At 41.8% G+C, this 22,844-nt stretch overlaps 3 protein-coding genes across 4 annotated transcripts in view; 1 reads left to right on the top strand and 2 right to left on the bottom strand.

The window, feature by feature from the left end:
* Positions 1–22,844, top strand: part of si:ch211-266k8.4 (uncharacterized) — a 125,429-nt gene that overhangs the window by 17,674 nt on the left and 84,911 nt on the right. Inside the window, exons 1-6 of one of the 2 annotated variants that reach the window (XM_049574970.1) lie at positions 15,932–16,465; positions 16,557–18,875; positions 19,845–19,932; positions 20,426–20,533; positions 21,257–21,449; positions 21,772–21,897. In XM_049574970.1, coding sequence (XP_049430927.1) covers positions 18,733–18,875; positions 19,845–19,932; positions 20,426–20,533; positions 21,257–21,449; positions 21,772–21,897 — 658 coding nt within the window. In that variant the 5' untranslated portion in view covers positions 15,932–16,465; positions 16,557–18,732. Of the gene's footprint in view, positions 1–15,931; positions 16,466–16,556; positions 18,876–19,844; positions 19,933–20,425; positions 20,534–21,256; positions 21,450–21,771; positions 21,898–22,844 lie in introns of those variants that run through there. The other variant, XM_049574971.1, reaches the window with a different exon arrangement.
* LOC125887879 (zinc finger protein OZF-like) lies at positions 2,057–4,401 on the bottom strand. The gene is made up of 2 exons (XM_049574976.1): positions 4,376–4,401; positions 2,057–4,278 (listed from the first exon to the last, which is right to left on the bottom strand). The coding sequence occupies exon 2, from the start codon at positions 4,088–4,090 to the stop codon at positions 2,627–2,629; it is 1,464 nt and encodes a 487-aa protein (XP_049430933.1). The 5' UTR covers positions 4,091–4,278; positions 4,376–4,401; the 3' UTR covers positions 2,057–2,626.
* Positions 4,403–14,167, bottom strand: LOC125887286 (uncharacterized). The gene is made up of 3 exons (XM_049573984.1): positions 13,563–14,167; positions 12,950–13,465; positions 4,403–4,890 (listed from the first exon to the last, which is right to left on the bottom strand). Exons 1-3 carry the CDS (start codon positions 13,738–13,740, stop codon positions 4,403–4,405), a joined length of 1,182 nt encoding a protein of 393 aa, XP_049429941.1. The 5' UTR covers positions 13,741–14,167.

Raw genomic sequence — 22,844 nt, 5'->3', positions numbered from 1 at the left:
TGTTGCCAAGAATCTCAATGTCAAGGACAGCCTCTCCCTTGCAGTAATTGCCATCCTCATCTTGGTGTCTTGTCTGGTGATCAGTGGTCCCACCATTTCTAAAACCACATCAAATTCATCTGAGGTCATCCGTAGCATCTCTCTGAAGCCCGACCTGTCCTCCAACTAAAGACAAACAGACCAAGGTTATTATAGTAAAACTAAACTAAAAACTAAAACTGGGTGTGAAAAAACATTTTACTTAACTGAAAAAAAATCAATCAATCAATCAATCAATCAATTTTATTTATAAAGCCCAATATCACAAATCACAATTTGCCTCACAGGGCTTTACAGCATACGACATCCCTCTGTCCTTATGACCCTCGCAGCGGGTAAGGAAAAACTCCCCAAAAAAAACCCTTTAACGGGGAAAAAAAACGGTAGAAACCTCAGGAAGAGCAACTGAGGAGGGATCCCTCTTCCAGGACGGACAGACGTGCAATAGATGTCGTACAGAACAGATCAGCATAACAAATTAACAGTTACTGTTGATGGATATTAAAAATAAAACTGACGGATGAATTTAATTTCTCACCTCCAGTTCTCTTTGTAATACTGACAACCCTTGTTGTCTGCGTCTCCCCAACCACTTTCTCATCCAGACGCATTTCTTCCTCTTCCCTTTTTCACTGCACAGAATGGCTACAGCCAGCAGCACTGCACCACTCGTCTCCATCATCATTTTGTTTTTGTACTGTTGACTTCCGCTTCCTTGTGAGATGACGTACATCCGCTCTCTGGTCCGATAATCTTGATGAAATCCTGTAGTGTGTGCTGGTCATTATTTTCAAATCTTGTAGTGAGTGCACAATGAAGATTTTAGATAAGATAATCTGTGAAGATTCTCGTTATGTGTGTGATACAACCTGATTTCAAAATCTTTTAAGATTTTTAAAATCCTGTAGTGTGAGCCAGGCTTTAGGTCATTGATTAGTTGGCTTCGCTGAAGCAAAGTGTTTAGTTTGCTGATACTGTTCACAAACAGATTCTTGCATGCAACAAAACAATCTCTGCGCTAATTCAGACCGTTTGCAACACACGTCACTTTGACATAGACTCATTAACAAATAGGCTTTCAACAGAGCTACATCCAAACAGGCATCTCCAAGTTCCTGCTTCTTTTCCTTTGTCTTTGTCCTGACCACACGGTCAGACAAATACCTCAACCGGAAGCCAGCCTTGGTTCTGCCATTTTGGTAGTTCTCTGTTGTCAGCCATTTTGTTTTGTAGGCCAAACGCCTCCTTGATCACCACACCCGCCTTTCTCTCACTCACTCACTCACTCACACACTCACACACTCACACACACACACACACACACACCAAGCTTGTATATAGTTAGTTAGAATTTGTGTGTTTTGGTTTGCTTTGCTAATTTGTGAATAAATATAATTCTTTGGAATCATGCCTGTTGGCTGTTTAATGTTGCACAAGGGTGAATGAATAGTCAACCTCTGCTGCGTCAAGAACTCTGAAATCCTTCAGGCGTTACTGTTAATTTTGGTTGTTGTCATTAATTTAATTATTAATCAAACTCCAAATTAATAGTTTAGCGTATTTTATGAGACTGATATCTTTAACTGGCTATCATTTTTCCCTTTACGGGAATGGTGCCCCACGAGGTGATTTAATGTTAATTAAGTCACATTATTTAACACAATTATTAATTATTAATAATAATTATTAATTATTTCCGATAGCCAATTTAACCCCAACATATTTGGTGCCACCGTGTGAGGTAAATATATGTTGATTCCCAACACTATTAAGTTCCGACGGTGAAATACATGAGGTTTTCACCTGTTCCGCATGGTTGACTGATATCAGTCCGGGCTGTAACAAGTAGTCTCAGTATCATTGGTGGCTCATAAAAAGGCAGCAATAACTACACGGATGTCTTTTATTTTGGTATTTGGTTCTTTTTGGGAAACTTTTTAAGGCCTTATGAAAACTTTAAATCATTTTAAAGGACCTGTAGACACCCTGACAAAAGATCACAGCAACAGGACAAATCTTCTGGGATCAGTTTATTACTGTGCTCACTGCAAAATCAGTCATACTTTTAATCACAGGTTCCGCTCACATTTTCATGGACAATAATTCCAAACTTTTTCATGACTTTTCAAGGACTCATAATGAAGAATTTTCTTTTTCTTTCCCCACTTGCCCAGCGTTTTTCAAACATCAGATTCAAACTCTATGTAAACATAATTTGCACACAGGAAGGGAGAGACAAACTGAGGGAGAAAATGACAAAACACACCTGATGGTACACAAACACTGTCACACATTGACGCTTATTAAAGCTACATTAAGACGCCAGCTGCAGAAAATGAATTTGCCATTATGTTACATTATATGGAGGGTTATCCACTGAAGATGATTCTAATAATTTCATTATACACAAACAAGTTCTGTGACTTATAATGATTTTGACTAATTGCATGACTTTTCCAGGTTTTCCATGACTCTTGCAAGTATAAAATTCATTCAAACTTTAAAGCAGTGTCCTCCTTTTGTTCTTTATCTCACTAGTTTAACTTTTCCAGACCTGCAATTTCAATCAAAATTCAGGATTTGGACTTCACTCCCCACTTTTCTTAGCATGCTTTATGGAACAGGCCTCTGAAAGCTCTGCCACATGTTTTGCATGTAAACAGTCTCTCTCCTGTATATGTGTGACTTCAGCTGGAACCTCTGCGCTCAAGTGATGCACCTTTACACCTGTGTGTCTTCTCATGTGGACTGTCAAGTTACTGCTACATCTGAAGTGTCTGCCATATGTTTCACAAGTATACGGCTTCTCCCCCGAATGAGTCCTCATGTGTACTAACAAGTAACCATTACGTCCAAAAGCTTTCCCACATACTTTACAAGTATATGGCTTCTCCCCTGAATGAGTCCTCATGTGTAATGACAAGTAACCATTACGTCCGAAAGCTCTCCCACATACTTTACAAGTATATGGCTTCTCACCTGAATGAGTCCTCATGTGGTCTAACAAGACACCATTACGTCCGAAAGCTCTCCCACATACTTTACAAGTATATGGCTTCTCCCCTGAATGAGTCCTCATGTGGACTATCAAGTTACCATTATGTCCGAAAGCTTTCCCACATACTTTACAAGGATACGGCTTCTCACCTGAATGAGTCCTCATGTGGGCTAACAAATAACCATTACGTCCGAAAGCTTTCCCACATACTTTACAAGGATACGGCTTCTCACCTGAATGAATGTCCATGTGGACTACCAAAGAACCTTTACGTCCGAAAGCTTTTCCACATACTTTACAAGGATACGGCTTCTCACCTGAATGCATCTTCATGTGTACTAACAAATAACAATTACGTCTGAAAGCTCTCCCACATACTTCACAAGTATACGGCTTCTCACCTGAATGAGTCTCCATGTGTACTAACAAATAACGATTATATCTGAAAGATCTCCCACATACTTTACAAGTATACGGTTTCTCACCTGTGTGGCTTGTCATGTGATTTTCCAATCCTGACTTCTTACGGAATCTTTTCCCACAGGTCTTGCAAAGGTATATCTTCTTACCTGTGTGGGTTCTTATATGAGCAGTCAATCCTGATCTGTAACTGAATCTTTTCCCACATGTTTTGCAAGAAAACGGCTTCTCACCTGTGTGGCTGTTCAGGTGTCTCTGCAATTTTGACTTGCGCTCAAAAACTTTCCCACATATGTCACATTTTAAAGGCTTTTTACCTGTATTTAAGTTGATCACAGCAGAGGTGTGTGGACTCTTACTGTTAATTTCACTTTCATGATGTCTTTTCTCTGCTTGCAGCTCTGTGTTTCTAGTTGATCCTGAGTCTCCATGCTGGTATTCTTCCTCATCTTGGCTCTCAGCTACATGAGTGTTGTGAGAGAGCAGCTGGTGGTCACTGCTTGGTATCACATAGCTTATAACTGGTATGATGACGACAGACTCTTTCTCTGCTGCACTTTGAGTGTCATCATGAATGAAGTCCAGAGTCTGATCTTCACCGTGCTCACTTTCCTCATCAGCAGGAGTCAACATAAAGCCATCAATCTCCTGCTTCACTACAAGCTGCTCTCTCTCCTGACTGCTGCACACTTCCTCCTCTTCCTCTTTAATCTGTGGAGGCTCTGGCTCCTCTTGGTCCACACTGGACTTCCTCTCCTCAGTACAGAGCTGCTGCTCAGTGACAACCTCCTCCTCCTTACACACATGTTGCTGTGGGAGCTCTGGAGGGACACACAACAACACCAACAGCATACTAATGTCATGCTACAGCAAATATACACACATGGCAGTAAATTAGTTAAATTAGGTTTCACCCACCTGTCCTGTGTAACTTTATTTCACGCTTCAAACGATATCTAACAGTCTGCGCTGCCGATCGATCTCTTCCTCGTACGCGACGATGGTTCTTTTAAAAACTCCCAATATATCTTCAGCAGCAGCAGTTAGTCGCTCCTTGACAAACTCTCTCAAATACTCAACAGAGTTGTGAGAGAGCAGCTGGTGGTCACTGCTTGGTATCACATAGCTTATAACTGGTATGATGACGACAGACTCTTTCTCTGCTGCACTTTGAGTGTCATCATGAATGAAGTCCAGAGTCTGATCTTCACTGTGCTCACTTTCCTCATCAGCAGGAGTCAACATAAAGCCATCAGTCTCCTGCTTCACTACAAGCTGCTCTCTCTCCTGACTGCTGCACACTTCCTCCTCTTCCTCTTTAATCTGTGGAGGCTCTGGCTCCTCTTGGTCCACACTGGACTTCCTCTCCTCAGTACAGAGCTGCTGCTCAGTGACAACCTCCTCCTCCTTACACACATGTTGCTGTGGGAGCTCTGGAGGGACACACAACAACACCAACAGCATACTAATGTCATGCTACAGCAAATATACACACATGGCAGTAAATTAGTTAAATTAGGTTTCACCCACCTGTCCTGCGTAACTTTATTTCAGGCTTCAAAACGATATCTAACAGTCTGCGCTGCCGATCGATCTCTTCCTCGTACTCGACGATGGTTCTTTTAAAAGCTCCCAATATTTCTTCAGCAGCAGCAGCAGTTAGTCGCTCCTTGACAAACTCTCTCAAAGACTCAGCTGAACACATTATTGTCTAATGTAGGCTACAGTAAATGTGGCTCGACGTTTAACTCATAGATTAACCTCCCGAAGTTAACTCAGTCATTTGCGAAACGACTGCCGCCCTTTTATTGTTTACTGCTACTTCCTCTTGTTCTTCTTCTTCTTCTTCTGATTCGATTGGCGGTTGGCAACCAGCTTATCAGGCGCATTACCGCCACCTACCGGTCTGGAGTGTGGAACAGGAGCGTGGCAGTCAAAACAAAACAAACACACAAAAAGGTAAAGCGAAATACAAAGTTCTATATCCTCTCCATTAATCCAGGTATAGGTATTTCATTAGATGCTTTGATGTTTTGCCCTCTGCTTCTGCCCCAATGAGGTTTCCTATGCTGGGTTTAAGTTTAGCAGTTTTTCCAGTGTTGCTGCCAGTTTCTTCCTCCTCCAAATAACCCCTGCACTCAAGCAACACGTTTCACAGTTTCTGGACAACTACATTTTGCGCAGAGACCAGTTGAATGTCTCCCTGTCCTCCACAATGACTGGTTAAGCCCAGTGTGCCCTATCCTTAGATGGGTGATGATCGTCTCCTCTTTCCGGCTTGTGCTCAGCCTTCTTCCCAAACCAACATGTTTTTGGATGTTGAAAAAAATGCCTCCCAGTTTCATTCGGTTCCCAGTACTCCTGCCATATTTTGCACATCTGTTTTTTGATAAATGTTTTGCCTTCAGCTTTACTTAAAGAAACTTCCATATTGACTGCCGTTGATTTAAGTGCTTACTTTGCCAAAATATCTGCATCCTCGTTTCCCTCTACTCCTGCATGAGCAGGAAGCCAAACAAAGCTGACCGTCATGCCCTTATTGAACATTCTGTAAATGAAGTGATGAATTTGAAAAAACAGATCATCAACAAACAGATCAAACAGATAATCATTATATTGAATAGTACTGGACTGCAAACGCTGCCTTGCGGGGTTCCATTTTCAACTTTATATAACTTTGAGTACTCTGTACCCACCCTGACCTCTGTTATCCTGTCTAATAACAAGTCCATCACCCAGTTATAGAGCCTACCACCCACACCTAATTTACTTAACTTGGTCGGCAGTCCCTCCTTCCACAACATGCCGTATGCTTTTTCAACATCAAAAAAGACAGCTATCACCATCTCCCCATTTGTTGGAGCTTTTTTGATTTCTGATTCCAGGCATAACATAACCTCCTTTGTGGAGGTAATAATTATTGTTAGCGTATCTCTTTGTGTCCAGATTTTGACTGTTACTGATTCATGTTCTTCTCCAACACCTATCGCATTAAACCTTGTTCCCACCTGTGCAAATGTTGCTACCCCACCACTTTTACCATTCACCCTATCATTTCTAATCGCTGCGTAACCCTGTAGTACCAAATCCCACTGTGGGAGTTATGACCATGAAGAGCCACCACCCCATGATAGCGCTTGTGAACTTGGTGCTTCCCCACTTAACATTTCCTCAACTTCCTCCCATCCTGAATCCTTGATTCCCAGGTACTTTTCCGCTGACTTAAATTATTTTGATCTTTAACTGTTTTCCTTTCCGTTTGTGCAGAACAGTTTATTACCTCAACAGTAAACAAGATAAAATCATTTTTCCCCACAGTCAGAGTGTCTTCCTTGACCTTGTTACATCCCTCACATGATCTTGGTTTCTTATTCTCCGCCACGGTCTGGTTATTGCTCGTTCTGCCTGATTGTAAAGTTACTTTCTTGACTGCTTCAGCATTCCTTCCGATGTTTTGATCTGCTGTACTTCTACAGCTCTCTTACTTGCTTCACACCCCCTGTAAGCAGAGCTGTGTTTCCCCCCACAGTTCCTGCAATTAAGCTTAGCTCCATCTGCACATTTCCCGTACTCATGCTCCCCAGCACACCTTCCACATCTTGTTTGCCTTTACAGACTGCTGCTACATGCCCATATTTTTGACACTTAAAGGGAAATTTCGGTTTATTTCAACCTAACTCCTATCATCCAAAGTTTGTTTTAAGTGAGTAGTGACATAGAAATTATAGTTAGCATGTTAGCCGTTAGCCTAGATACAGCCGAGGCGCACCTATTAGCGTCAGAACTGTAAAAACGTAAGTGAAAGGGCATACTCTTCAAGTGCAAAGTTAGTCCACTAAACAAGCTTTCTTCCACAAAGACCGCCTCATATTGTTAGGATAAATGTCAGAGAACATATAGAAAATGACATGTAAACGTGTTGTCTTACCTTAACTGTGTGCTGCCGTGTTTGTTTACAACTTAGCTCTGCTTTCCAAATTGCGGCTGAAATATCGCGAAATACCACCAATCTCCAGAGCTACGCAGCCTTGCAGCAGCCATTCCTCCTGTCTCGTCCTCTACCTGTTGTGCCTCTCTCTCTCTCCTCCTCCGTTCTTCAATTTCACGAAGCTCTTTGTCAGTGTATTCTGGCTCAAATAAATAAGGGCAGCCATCAAACTCTGCAAAATCCAATTCCTCCTCCACAAAGTGGAAGTCTGGCAAAAAGTCAGCCATTATTCTATAAATCTTTCAGAAAATAAATGAATGAACTCTTCAGGCTACTGTCCGTTTCTGCCTTCCAGCTGTTGCTGCTTGTTCTCGCGAGATTTCAGGCACGGTATGAGATTGCTGCTTGTTCTGCTGCGCTTTGGAAAGCAGACATAATGGTAAACAAACATGGCAGCACACGGTTACGGTAAGACAACACACTTACATGTCGTTTTCTATATGTTGTCTGACATTTATTCTCACGATATGTGGCAGTCTTTGTGGAAAAAGAGCTTTTTTAGTGGACTAACTTTGCACTTGAAAGTTGCCCTTTCACTTACGTGTTAACAGTTCTGATGCTACTAGGTGCGCCACGGCTGTATCTAGGCTAACGGCTAACATGCTAACTATTATTTCTATGTCACTAGTCACTTGAAACAAATTTAGGATGATAGGAGACAGGTTGAAATAAACTGAAATTTCCCTTTAAGGCACCTCAAACACAGGGGAATGTAAGGTCTGACCTCGTAGCACATATAGTCAGCCTATTCTTTGGATGGAAGTGTTTCCTGGTCAAACACAATCATAACTGCCAAGCTATCACATTTCTCACCATTATGCGTTGTCTTTAGGCGTCTCACCTCGGCAACCCTTGCTCCTATTGTCCTTCACTTGGTCTACCAACTTGTTTGTAGGTATTCCTGAAATTATGTTGCTCATTCTGTTTCCTCTGAGTGAGAAGTATCATTATATTGTCTGTTTTTTGTGTTTTCACCTGCTACTACCTTTCTCCACAGCTTTCCAGTTTTCATTTCTCCCGCTACCTGCTACCATTCCTCCTAACTCACTTTCTGATCCATCATTTCCTCCTGCTATCTCCTGTCCATTCACAGCCCGCTCGTGCCAATCCTCCGCCCACTTCCAGTGACTCTCGTTACACTATTAAGTGCCGACAGTGAAATACATGAGGTTTTCACGTGTTCCGCTTCAAATGGTTGGCAGTTATCATTTCTAATATCAGTGTCCGGTGAAAAATAGATTGAAGTTGTAGGGTGGTTGGAGAGCACGAATCACTGTGGAGAGTCCGATCAGGGCTCTGGTGGGTCTCAATAAGCAAGCCGTGGGTTGCAGAGAGAGTTCTTTATTTTCTACTTGGTTGGTCCTTACAGGGCTTCTAGTGGTGGCTGTGTGTGTGGTTTCTAGGATGTACACAGAACAAACAGAGTGAAAACCCACACTGCTGTATCCTTCATACAACAAAATGGTAGGCTAATGACCGATAGCAACTTAACAGCATCCTACATTAACATACTGCTTATTACTTAACTCAAAGTAACTGCAATTCACAAATAATCATATTAATATCAAACTGAAGTCTACTTACAGGACATATGGACGCACACATCCCTCTTAAACTGAAAACTAGAACCTGGAACACCAAAAAACCGACTGACAACTCTCAAAAACACCTGTAGTCTTCTCTCCCGTTCTGCTGCTGGCAAACTGGCTTGAACTGGCCCCTGTAGCCAGTCAGAATAGTGCCAGTGCACCACCTAGAGGCCAAGATGAGTATCTCCCTTCTCAGCTACCAGGCAAAAGGCAGCCTTTTCAACATCCGGGCTGTAACAAGTAGTCTCAGTATCATTGGTGGCTCATAAAAAGGCAGCAATAACTACACGGATGTCTTTTATTTTGGTATTTGGTTTATTTTGGGAAACTTTTTAAGGCCTCATGAAAACTTTAATTTATTTTAAAAGGACCTGTAGACACTCTGACAAAAGATCACAGCAACAGGACAAATCTTCTGGGATCAGTTTATTACTGTGCATAATTGGCACACAGGAAGGGAGACACAAACTGAGGGGTATTCCAGAAAGCGGGTTTAGTGAAAACTCTGAGTATGTTAACCCTGAAATGAGGGAAACTCTGGGTTTTCAGTTCCAGAAAGAGAGGTAAATCAAACTGAGTCAGTCACTATGGTAACAGACTCTGTGAACATAACCTGCTCGCTGACAGGTTTTCTTCAATAAACCCCGAGTTTTTCTCTGTCTCCTCCCTCTTACACGCCGTTTCATTTCCTCATTCATTCAGTCCGTGTCAAAGCTCGTATCGAAGCGCTTTCATTAGCGGAGATTTACTGTCTGTCACAGTCTAAATCCTGCTGGATATTAGTTTGTTACTCAGGACTGTCTTAAGTTACTGAATTTATGCACATCAATCATTTCTTTAGACATCAGTTTTTGTCTTAACATTCAAATATTACACAGCGAGAATTCACCCTCAGCTCAGAATCAAACCTCTGTCCTTTTTATATTTATTATTTTGTGTAACACTGTGCACAAGGATCAGACTGTCAGTCTGTTAGAGCAGCTCCCAAATGTTTATTGCACATAATGTGTAGGTCTAAGTATTTGAATTTTAAAAATCAGTATGAAGCTTTAGACAGTAGTATCAATGACTAATGTTCTCTATCACTGATGTCATTGGTCGCACTGATGGAACATAATTCCTATAGCCTAATATTGGGGATTATATGTTAATATTTCTGAGTGAGCAATGGTGCAGCATTTCAGTGTCTTTAAATTTACTACATTTGTAGCTGAAATAAAGTCACTGAATGCTGTTGAGTCAAGATACAAATAGATGTGCAGCATTTTAAAATCTACTGTATTTTAACCTCAACGTCTTTTCAAGTGCAAATCACCAAACATATTATTACTGGGTCAGACTGTGAGTTTACAGTCATGTCTTTATGTCTTTGATCTATAGCCTAGCAGCCTATATGTTTTAAATCTTCCTATTTTTCAGTTGCTGCCTCCTGTGTTTTCCCCCATCAGATTAAATCTGAACAAATATATTAATATAATGTAATGTATCTACAGCCTGATACACAGTCACTTTATCTTCATTAAGGAAATGTAAGTCTGATAAATGATGAATAAACGGACAACACTGAATAAAACTTTTTTATTAACTTTATGGTTAACTTATTTACACTTTCCTCGCTCTGACTCAGGCTCTTCTTTTAAAGATAAACATGCACCGTCTGCTACACATGCATTAATATCTCTACATCCACTGGATTAAAATGGAGACGCTGTCTTTTATTTACCTGTTGCCATGGCGAATCATGGAGTTGGAGCTCCATTGATGATGGCTTTTTATTGTCGGCTTAACTCAGAGTGAACATACTCAGAGTTGATTGAACTAACTCAGATCAGCTGTTCTGGAACCGGTAACTCAGTGTTTCCCATCTCAGAGTAAGTCAACTCAGAGTTCAGGGATAGACTCAGAGTTTGTTGAACCTCCTACCTGGAATACCCCTCTGAGGGAGAAAATGACAAAACACACCTGATGGTAAACAAACACTGTCACACATTGACACATATGAATTTGTCATTATGTTACATTATATGGAGGGTTATCCACTGAAGATGATTCTAATAATTTCATTATACACAAACAAGTTCTGTGACTTATAATGATTTTGACTAATTGCATGACTTTTCCAGGTTTTCCATGACTCTTGCAAGTATAAAATTCATTCAAACTTTAAAGCAGTGTCCTCCTTTTGTTCTTTATCTCACTAGTCTAACTTTTCCAGACCTGCAATTTCAATCAAAATTCAGGATTTGGACTTCACTCCCCACTTTTCTTAGCATGCTTTATGGAACAGGCCTCTGAAAGCTCTGCCACATGTTTTGCATGTAAACAGTCTCTCTCCTGTATATGTGTGACTTCAGCTGGAACCTCTGTGCTCAAGTGATGCACCTTTACACCTGTGTGTCTTCTCATGTGGACTGTCAAGTTACTGCTACATCTGAAATGTCTCCCACATGTTTTGCAAGTATACGGCTTCTCCCCTGAATGAGTCCTCATGTGTAATGACAAGTAACCATTACGTCCGAAAGCTCTCCCACATACTTTACAAGTATATGGCTTCTCATCTGAATGAGTCCTCATGTGGTCTAACAAGACACCATTACGTCCAAAAGCTCTCCCACATACTTTACAAGTATATGGCTTCTCCCCTGAATGAGTCCTCATGTGGACTATCAAGTTACCATTACGTCCGAAAGCTCTCCCACATACTTTACAAGGATACGGCTTCTCACCTGAATGAGTCCTCATGTGGACTAACAAATAAGCATTACGTCCGAAAGCTTTCCCACATACTTTACAAGGATACGGCTTCTCACCTGAATGAATGTCCATGTGGACTACCAAAGAACCTTTACGTCCGAAAGCTTTTCCACATACTTTACAAGGATACGGCTTCTCACCTGAATGCATCTTCATGTGTAATAACAAATAACGATTATGTCTGAAAGCTCTCCCACATACTTCACAAGTATACGGCTTCTCACCTGAATGAGTCTCCATGTGTACTAACAAATAACGATTATGTCTGAAAGATCTCCCACATACTTTACAAGTATACGGTTTCTCACCTGTGTGGCTTGTCATGTGATTTTCCAATCCTGACTTCTTACGGAATCTTTTCCCACAGGTCTTGCAAAGGTATATCTTCTTACCTGTGTGGGTTCTTATATGAGCAGTCAATCCTGATCTGTAACTGAATCTTTTCCCACATGTTTTGCAAGAAAACGGCTTCTCACCTGTGTGGCTGTTCAGGTGTCTCTGCAATTTTGACTTGCGCTCAAAAACTTTCCCACATATGTCACATTTTAAAGGCTTTTTACCTGTATTTAAGTTGATCACAGCAGAGGTGTGTGGACTCTTACTGTTAATTTCACTTTCATGATGTCTTTTCTCTGCTTGAAGCTCTGTGTTTCTAGTTGATCCTGAGTCTCCATGCTGGTATTCTTCCTCATCTTGGCTCTCAGCTACATGAGAGTTGTGAGAGAGCAGCTGGTGGTCACTGCTTGGTATCACATAGCTTATAACTGGTATGATGACGACAGACTCTTTCTCTGCTGCACTTTGAGTGTCATCATGAATGAAGTCCAGAGTCTGATCTTCACCGTGCTCACTTTCCTCATCAGCAGGAGTCAACATAAAGCCACCAGTCTCCTGCTTCACTACAAGCTGCTCTCTCTCCTGACTGCTGCACACTTCCTCCTCTTCCTCTTTAATCTGTGGAGGCTCTGGCTCCTCTTGGTCCACACTGGACTTCCTCTCCTCAGTACAGAGCTGCTGCTCAGTGACAACCTCCTCCTCCTTACACACATGTTGCTGTGGGAGCTCTGGAGGGACACACAACAACACCAACAGCATACTAATGTCATGCTACAGCAAATATACACACATGGCAGTAAATTAGTTAAATTAGGTTTCACCCACCTGTCCTGTGTAACTTTATTTCAGGCTTCAAAACGATATCTAACAGTCTGCGCTGCCGATCGATCTCTTCCTCGTACGCGACGATGGTTCTTTTAAAAACTCCCAATATATCTTCAGCAGCAACAGTTAGTCGCTCCTTGACAAACTCTCTCAAATACTCAACAGAGTTGTGAGAGAGCAGCTGGTGGTCACTGCTTGGTATCACATAGCTTATAACTGGTATGATGACGACAGACTCTTTCTCTGCTGCACTTTGAGTGTCATCATGAATGAAGTCCAGAGTCTGATCTTCACTGTGCTCACTTTCCTCATCAGCAGGAGTCAACATAAAGCCATCAGTCTCCTGCTTCACTACAAGCTGCTCTCTCTCCTGACTGCTGCACACTTCCTCCTCTTCCTCTTTAATCTGTGGAGGCTCTGGCTCCTCTTGGTCCACACTGGACTTCCTCTCCTCAGTACAGAGCTGCTGCTCAGTGACAACCTCCTCCTCCTTACACACATGTTGCTGTGGGAGCTCTGGAGGGACACACAGCAACACCAACAGCACACTAATGTCATGCTACAGCAAATATACACACATGGCAGTAAATTAGTTAAATTAGGTTTCACCCACCTGTCCTGTGTAACTTTATTTCAGGCTTCAAAACGATATCCAACAGTCTGCGCTGCCGATCGATCTCTTCCTCGTACTCGACGATGGTTCTTTTAAAAGCTCCCAATATTTCTTCAGCAGCAGCAGCAGCAGTTAGTCGCTCCTTGACAAACTCTCTCAAAGACTCAGCTGAACACATTATTGTCTAAAGTAGGCTACAGTAAATGTGGCTCGACGTTTAACTCATAGATTAACCTCCCGAAGTTAACTCAGTCATTTGCGAAACGACTGCCGCCCTTTTATTGTTTACTGCTACTTCCTCTTGTTCTTCTTCTTCTTCTTCTTCTTCTTCTTCTTCTGATTCGATTGGCGGTTGGCAACCAGCTTATCAGGCGCATTACCGCCACCTACCGGTCTGGAGTGTGGAACAGGAGCGTGGCAGTCAAAACAAACCAAACAAACAAAAAGGTAAAGCGAAATACAAAGTTCTATATCCTCTCCATTAATCCAGTGTCCCTTAGGTATTTCATTAGATGCTTTGATGTTTTGCCCTCTGCTTCTGCCCCAATGAGGTTTCCTATGCTGAGTTTAAGTTTAGCAGTTTTTCCAGTGTTGCTGCCAGTTTCTTCCTCTCCTCCAAATAACCCCTGCACTCAAGCAACACATGTTTCACAGTTTTCCGAAACTCCACAAAAAGCACAAACAGATGAATATATTGCTCTGAGTCTGGATAAAAGAGATGAAGTGAACTGAAGTGTGTGACAGTTATTGGACCTACAACCAAAGCTGTTCAGTCTGCACTAACAGCTTGTACCTGACATGTTAGTATTTTCTGAATAGATGGCAACTGCTTCGCTCGTTCATGTGGTATTTTCTTATGAAGGGAAGAAATGAGGGTGGTTTTTCATGCAGTAACTGTGCGCGTCCTGCGTCCAAAGTGCCACCGTCTCCTCCGCGCCGTGGGATTTGCAACTCATAAATAAGAAGAGTGACGTTAACTGAATAGAAACATTTAGTGTGCCGAAAAAACACAGATTTTGATGCAATTATTTTCTGGAGACGCCCTTTTATTTATTGAGCATAATTCATTTAAACTGCCAACGTTTTATTGTGCGTAATTGCGCGCGCAGGTCTGTGGTCTCTGGCTCCATCTCAGTGTTAACACAGCTTATCTTTGAGGCAGTGACATCCTCTTAGAAACACACAGTTCCCACAGTGTCAGATCATCTCTTCTCTCATGATACAACTGTATCTGATTATTCTGACTTCTATAGTCTGACTTTTATTGTGCTTATAAGAAACAAGATGTGTTGTCAGAGGCAAAACCTGGAATGTGAGCATGGTTATTATTATGTAGAATTGTGGGTAACATTTTCTTGGATAGTCTGCACACAGATAGTTCAAAGAGCATTTGTAACAACAGCAGCTTATTTGTTGAGATTCAACAATTTGTTCTGTTTCACGAAGTGGAGAATGTGACTTTATTTATATTTATATTTATATTTCTTCTTTAGGTGGCAGTGTGAGCCCCCCCGATGACCCAGTCCTGCCTGTCGGGGTGGAGGACATGGATGGGATTGAAGAGGCTGGGCCTCAGGTAGGGTTGGGAGAACGTCGGTCCCCACCACCTCACCCTGGGGTGGAGGGTCCTGCTCTCCCCTTTCCTGCCTTCTACCCTGCTCCATATCCTGTGCCGCACCCTGTCCCTTACGCTTATCCCTATGCTCCTTACGCTTTCCCTTCTGCTTTCCCTCCTGCATTTCCTCCTGCTTTCCCTTATGCTTTCCCAGCTGCTTTCCCCCCCCTGCTATCCCTCCTGCATTTCTTCCTGCTTTCCCTCCTGCTTATCCTCCTGCTGATCTGCATCATTTCGATGATCCTTTCGCTGATTTTCCTGCTGCTCCTGCTACTCCTGAACCTGCTCTTCCACCTCCCCCTCGAGGTGTTTGTCATACTGCTCCTGCAGCATGATGAGCACCTGTTGCTTACCCTGGTGCTAACCTCTTGGAAGATGTTGAGCCTCTGATTGCAGGGTAGATGGACACAAAGAGGACCAGGGAAGACAGTGATGGGGAGGAGACTGCTGCGAAGAGGGAGAGGGGGGCTGAAGGGTGACAGGGATTGAGTCTACCATGGACAGGCTGAATATCCTGCATGAAACATCATGGCAGGACCAGTGATTCCCATGGCAGCCTTAGCGTCTGGCAGGGCTGGTGACACCCAAGGTAGCGTCACCAGCCCTGGGACTGGGCGTCTGGCATGGCTGGTGACACCCAGGGTAGCGTCTTGCCCTGGGACTTTTGTAAATATCTCCTCATTTTTGCATGGTGGATCGATGGATGTTTCTTCCATCCTGAGGGTCGGCCTTTGCATCTGGCAAGGCTGGTGATGCCACAGGTAGCCCTTGCGTCTGGCAGGGCTGTCGACCCACCATGCATGTAGCCTTTGCGTCTGGCGGGGCTTTTAGGACCCCAGGTAGCGTCTTGCACTGGGATTTTTAGGGAGTATCTCCTCATTCATTGCACGGTAGATTGATCAACCTTTCTTTCATCGCTGAGGGTTCAGCGATGAACCAGGTAGCCCTTGCATCTGGCAGGGCTGTTGACACCCCGCGCATGTAGCCTTTGCGTCTGGCAGGGCGACGAACTGTCACCCTGGTCTGAGTTCAAATGAACCAGCACCAGATCTCTCTGTCATACACACATACATGCACGCACACACATGCACGCATGCGTGCACGCGCACGCACACACACACACACACACACACACACACACAGTTTTCTCCAGGTCCCCACTGAAGACGACAGCACTGACAGGAGAACAAAGCTGCAAAATTTAAAGAGAAGACAAGACACCACTCTCAGACCACCAGATGACTGAACATTGGCCTCCAGAGACTAAAATGCCTTCACATGGCCAAAGGTATAGTAACTATTTTAAACATATTATATTCATAATATTCAATAATTCAAAGAGTATTTGTCTCACTAACAGTTTTTTTGTCATACTAAAGGTTTATCTCACTCCACCACCTGAGCTGCTGCTGTTCACCATGGATGAAAAAAAGTAAGTACGAGCCTCTGACTTACTAAAACAGTGACCTAGGCTAGAGCATGATGTGATATAAAGACAGAAAGTTATGTGTACTATTGTGTAAACTAGCTACAAACTCTATACCTCGCCTGTTTCTTTAGATAATATCACTTATTTAGTAACTGAAAGATTATTAATCTGTTTTACTAACCATTATTCATGTTCCTTGTCTTACTACACCACCTGAGCTGCTGCTGTTTGCTGTGGACTAAAGATGAGTCTGAGCTTTTGACTTATAAAGATAATGTATGTTATTGTGTATTGTGTGTTCGCTAACTTCTTGTTCTCCTCTTGTGTGCAGGGGCTCCTGAGAGTGGAAGTGAGCCAAACCACAGAGAGCCGCCATCCCAGCTGTCGACTGAGCGCACTCTGTCACATTAATGTCTGAACTGCACTGGTTTGCTGTTGCATTCAATAAAACACTCAGACATATAAAGTGACACTATGTACTGTGACATTTATTTTATCTGCAGTGATGTTGAGTTCATGTGAAGCTTTTTAAATAGTGAATCAGCTGCAGGTGTCATAACAGGTATAAACAGCTTTGCCACCTGGAGTCTCTTTAAATAAGCAGCTACACTGAGTCATCTGGTTCACTATGTCATTTTAAAGCAAAGCTACATATCCAGAAGTTCTGAGAAACGGTCAAAGACTAGAGAGGAAAGAAGATGAACTCATCAGACAGGTTGTAAACCCTGCGGAAAGGGGAGAGAAAGTGTTCTGAGGCCTTCAGCCACTGCAAAAGATCAATCACACACATGCACACACACCTCCTTTATATCAACAGGCAAGCAGCAACGTCCAGGGCTGAAAATGACGCCAACACGAAAGTGCCAGTTTCTAGAATGGCCACTTGAGACTGGCTCAAGGAGCGAGTCAGTCTCCACTTTACAGCAGAAATAAACATGTTTACTGCCTGGTACAAAAACTGTTTTTGGTCTCTATAGCTAATTTCTCTGTTCATGACAACTGTTTACATTTTATTAGCTTTTTCAGTTTTCAGTTTCTGAACTGTCGTCATGTCTGTATATAATCTCCCACATCAGTACACATGTGGTCCTTCAGATTCAGTGACATTTTTACATTTCCATATGTCAATCTGCAGAAATAAAACCTAATTTATGATAAAGGATTTATAAGTTTTGGGCATTGGCATCAGAGTAGGTCATATCTTCAGCTTCTTTTCTATTAAAATATATTTACCACAGTGATGGTGTTTTAAGGACTTGTACTGTTTTGTCGACATCTCGCTTTGATCCACTACATTCAGTGGTTTTCCCCGTTTAATCAAGGCGATGAAGATCTCTACTATCAATAGTGCCAACAGGTATCAACAGGTCAGTCTCCTCTGTGTATAAAAATATGAGAGGCAACATGAATGTCTGTGTTGGTCTCTCTTCTCCAGGTCAGTTTCAGCTGAGTCTGTGTTGTGTTTCTCTTATGATAATTAAATCCACAGTGTTTGGAGACATCTTCAGGAGGGACACTGCACTCTCTACATAAAGAGGAAGACTATCACTATAAATAAATGATAAATGTGAAACCAATATTCCATACAGAGGGATCTGTGTTTATATAAAATGTGCTTGTTATTCCACATGGGTGACACAGTGGGTCCATCTCTGACTCATCCCGCCCATTTTCAGTTGATGATGACGTAATAAAAAGGGCCGGTCAGATGTGACCGTTGAGTCTGACAGCAGCAACTCCCCAACAACAATGGACTGCTTAAAAACACGCCCAGGGGCTGGTATTTAATGTCCTGCGTCACACAGAGAGTTGTATGCCCGGTGCTCAGACGACCACATAATGGAAAATATGTACATAGTGCTAAAATATATTGACATGAGGTGCACTGAGTTGGTTCTATCCTGGTTCTATCTGACAAAATTCTACCCACTGTTCCCATACTGTATACATGAACGCGCACTCAGAGCGTGCACTGCTACGTCATGCAAACCACGCCCTCTCGGGGGGTCCAACCCCGCCCCCACCAACAGCCGGGTATTGTCGGCTGTGATTTTTGAAACGGACTAAACTGGACTGTGTTGAAGCTACTGTCCTCAGTAACCTCCTGAGGAAACTCGTAGATAACCATGAGGGGGAGAAATAGTAGTAACGCCAGCAGGAGAAGCTCCACTATTAGAAGACGCAGTGAGAATTTGCGTTTTGATGAATTCGGCTTTGCTTTGACTAAACGAAAGGACCAAAAACTTCATCACCGATGTCATGACTACAGGTGCGGGGGACAGGGAGGTGACGTTCACGGTAGCTCCTGAAAACTAGTTAAACTAAGCTAGTAAACTGTTAGCTGTGAGTTTGCTGTTATCTAAAAAGCACCTTCAGTATTTAAAGTTGTTGAGGACGGTTGAATTGTCGCTTGTATTCACATTTTATTCATGTAGCGTTACACTCAATTTTTTTCATTCAGTTGACGTTAAACGTCAGTCATTGGTTGGTGTCATTGGTAACGTTAAGGTTAGTGTTGTGCACGCGCTTTTAGCTTTTAGCTGTTAGGAAAAACTACACATCAAACTGTAACAGTGGACTTGTGTGTCGTTAAAAGTGTGTTTCAGATATTATCCTGTTAAATTTGAGTTCAACATGATATCTAGCTATATGTGACAGCTACGTGGGACCAAGGACAATAATAATGTTATAATGCTTACACTATTGTTCTACTTTTTATTCAACGTTAAGTTCAACCAATTTTTGGCTGGTAAATAAAATGGCCATTACAATTAATTACTCAAAAGGAGGCTGTAATGGTGCTGTCAGCAAGGGCACTGGGACAGAATTAAGCTCATTAGATCTAATGTAAGTGTTTCCACTCCTTCATATTTTGATATTTCTGGGGATATAAGTAACTTTACTTCCAGCACCTCTAACTGTAGGTTGTATGTGCTGTTAACCGTGAAGCTGTGGAGCAAATTCCCCCGCACCACACCACACTGGGAAGATTTCAGCTGTGGGCAGAAGTAAAACTCTCTCCATGCACATTTAAAAGAAATCAATACTGAAACAAGTCAGGACAGACACATCAACTCAGACTGGAAATGTAATCATCGACAGTCATCGTGCTTTGAATCATCAGAGGATGAACACTCAGTGTCCAGTTTGTTCTTACAGAAAAGGACAATGTATGCCTGATTCCTAAAACTGCTGAATCTGTCCAAGCTCACCATGTTGTTGTTGCTGTCTCTGTCAGCTACCCCCAGCTGAGCTCAGTGAGGGTGAAAGAGCTGTGTGAGCTGCTCAGCTACTGGAATGGAGCCAGCTTCATCTGCAGGAGCCAGGTGAGATATGTGACATATAAAGCGGCTGACTGTTAAAACAAAAGGAGGGAGAATACAAAAAAGGGTGGAGGTCAAACATGAAACAATTTATTGAATAATGTCATTGACAAAACTGATTAATGAGATTTAAACAATCAGTAACATCAGTGGTATATGTGAGTGCCAGGTTAAGAAGATTTAGAGTATGAAGATGCTGCATGCTAAAAGAAAAGACAAAAGAGCTGAGAGAGCTACAGGACAGTGAGGCAGAGTGAAGTGGCCAGCTTTGTAGACTTAACAGCTCACTAACAACCTGCACTGCAAGCCCACTACCTGTGAGGGGAGGAGAAACACTTAGCAGGCTGAGCAGAGCAGAGTAACAGGAGCGTTCGTCACACTTGTATAAACTACATAAAAAGTTAAAATGTTCATCATCTGCTCTGATTTGCAGTTATCATGCAGTAATCGTTTCAACAGACAACTTGTTTCCTTCACACTCTTGTTGTGTTTTCAGATTGAGCGATTCATCAGGATGGGTATTCCTCCAAGTCTGCGAGGTAGAGTGTGGAAGTGTCTTCTCACCATTGACAGTCTGAGAGAAACTAGTGACTTCAACTACCAGGTAAAATAAGACAGATTTTATTTTATTAATATGTGTAGTTTAGAGCTGAAAGAATTAGTCAATTAGCCGATGTCAAAAAAGTAATCAGCAATTTTTGGTTTTTTTTGGGGGGGGGGGGGGGGGGGACTGATTTTTTTTAGTTGGACAAAACAAATTTCTGAAAATGTCACCATGGGACATTTTGATGGACATTTTTCACTATTTGTGACATTTCATAGACCAAAGAATTCCTTGCTTAATCAGAAAAATAATTAATCAATTACTGGTGAGCAGTTTAATTCATTATTAAAATCATGTGTCCTCATTTCATTACTCTTGTGTCACAGAGGTTATTTGAATAGAGGATGTGCTTGTCAATCTACCACAGATATTAAAGGCAGAGCTGTAGAATGTTTAAAAATGGACACTTTATATGATGTAATTTTGATTGAAGAAAATATCCATAAAGACAGCAGTGAGACCACTTGTTTCTGGTTTACAATTTTATCCTTACTATAAATGCAACACCAAGGCTTGGCCAGTAGATGTCACCATTTAGCCTCAGTGCTTCAAGAAAGCTTCATTTCCACCGTCACTACCTGTAACAATGATTTTCTTGTACGTTTATTAATCCAGGCTGGTTCTACATTTATTTGCTACCTGACATAACCTGGTCATTCATTCACAGCTGAAATGTTATTAATTGATTTCTAAAAGTGGAATGTTTTGGGCTTTCTCCAACAGAAGTGTTTGTTAGAGGTGCGAGGGCCCCTGGTCGACTTGGGAGTCAGTGAGTACGGCATCCTGTCGGCAATCACCACACTGAGCGAAACCCAAAACGATCTAGGTTTGAACCCTCAGCAGCTGTCCAGCTGCCCCAAGCCCAGATACTCTGTGGATGACATCACACTCTTCAGGCAGATTGCGCTTGACCTGCGTAAGCTCAAATAGGTGTTTGTATTTCAAATGTTGTTATCCATGTAAAACATGGCCTTAAAAATTTAAAGGGAGAGTATTTTGGCCAGTTTTAGGACTGAATTTTAATCTGACTGTGCAGTCCTCAAAATGTTGTAAAAATGGGTAAATGTTGACTTTGAGTATTACATGTATTACATCACACAGTGAGCCTCTTTTCTGGTGGTGCACCATGTTTAGGGTCACAGTCGGAGTTATGTGGTGACCAGATCACAGCTAAAGAAATGACTGTAAATGAATCATCTGTAGAAGCATGCATTGGATTAATTTGACCTGTTCAATAGAACGTTCCTTCCCGACCCACCGCTCTCTGATGGGGGAGAGCCCAGAAGCCATTGAAGGTCAGGCTAAACTCTTCAGGGTCCTCATCGCTTACGCCAAATACAGCCCAAAGGTTGGATACAGCCAAGGTAATGCATCATATGATCTTACAGTGTTCATTTACATCACACATGGGGTCCTAAGAATGCCATTTTAAATCAGTGCAAAGTGCCTCTGTCTTTGCTTCCCAGAAAATAATATTGAAGTGACTACTATGAGGTTGTTTGGCCTGTTTTAAATTCACGTGGGGACATTTATTGTCATTTAAGCTTACCATTGTGTTCCCTTACTCGTCATGTCTTTTTCACACACTTCAGTAACTGACTGAAGATGACTGTAGTACCTGATGTGAACACTTGATGGAAGCAGAGGACCTTTAATATAAAGAGTTGCAGCATCGTGCTCTTCTCTGTGCAGGAAGTGTCAGTGAAATGAAACACATCTTTTTCACATTATCTAACAGCAATGATAACAATAGTAATACTGATAATAGAAATAATACTAATTCTACCTCTACTACTACCAATAATAATCATAATATATTAGGGCTGATGTATTTATTTTAAAGAGATGTATTTAATTTTATTTCAGATATTTAATAAAGGTGAAAATTGGATGAAAAAACTCACTAACATTTGTTTCAAAATCAAAAGCATTTGCAGCCACTGTAACTCTGGGTTATCAACAGCTCTTTTAAAATATTAGAGGAAGACAGAAATGCGTAATAAGCTGTTGTTACATAATTAAGAGGATGCAGAACCTGGATGAAAATCATTTTGAACCTAAAGTCCTAAATACACTTTATTTGAAATATCTTCTATCACATATCATATATTTATATGTAATTTGCATTTTTAGCTTTATTTTTGGTTTCTGGAAAATAGTGTCCCTATTGCAGCAGATGATAAAATCAAATCATCTTGATTAATGTCACACTAATGGTTTACCGTTTTCACCATTTTCCTGCCCTGTTTGCTGCTTCAATAGGACATGTATCATATTTTAGTAAGGGCAGATATGCATAGGTCGCTGTACA

This window comes from Epinephelus fuscoguttatus, linkage group LG4 (genome assembly GCF_011397635.1).
Source record: "Epinephelus fuscoguttatus linkage group LG4, E.fuscoguttatus.final_Chr_v1".
NCBI classification, from domain to species: Eukaryota; Metazoa; Chordata; class Actinopteri; order Perciformes; family Serranidae; genus Epinephelus; species Epinephelus fuscoguttatus.
Note: the sequence above shows the minus strand (reverse complement) of the source record. Positions and strands in the feature narration are given on the sequence as shown.

What these genes read in the sequence shown, in the direction of transcription:
- LOC125887286 (XM_049573984.1), bottom strand. Translation starts at nt 13,740, where the DNA reads ATGTGTTCAGCTGAGTCTTTGAGAGAGTTTGTCAAGGAGCGACTAACT. An exon ending in AATAAAGTTACACAGGACAG is followed by an intron (nt 13,466 to 13,562) that starts GTGGGTGAAACC and finishes GTGTCCCTCCAG; the next exon opens with AGCTCCCACAGCAACATGTG. An exon ending in AATAAAGTTACACAGGACAG is followed by an intron (nt 4,891 to 12,949) that starts GTGGGTGAAACC and finishes GTGTCCCTCCAG; the next exon opens with AGCTCCCACAGCAACATGTG.
- LOC125887879 (XM_049574976.1), bottom strand. Translation starts at nt 4,090, where the DNA reads ATGTTGACTCCTGCTGATGAGGAAAGTGAGCACGGTGAAGATCAGACT.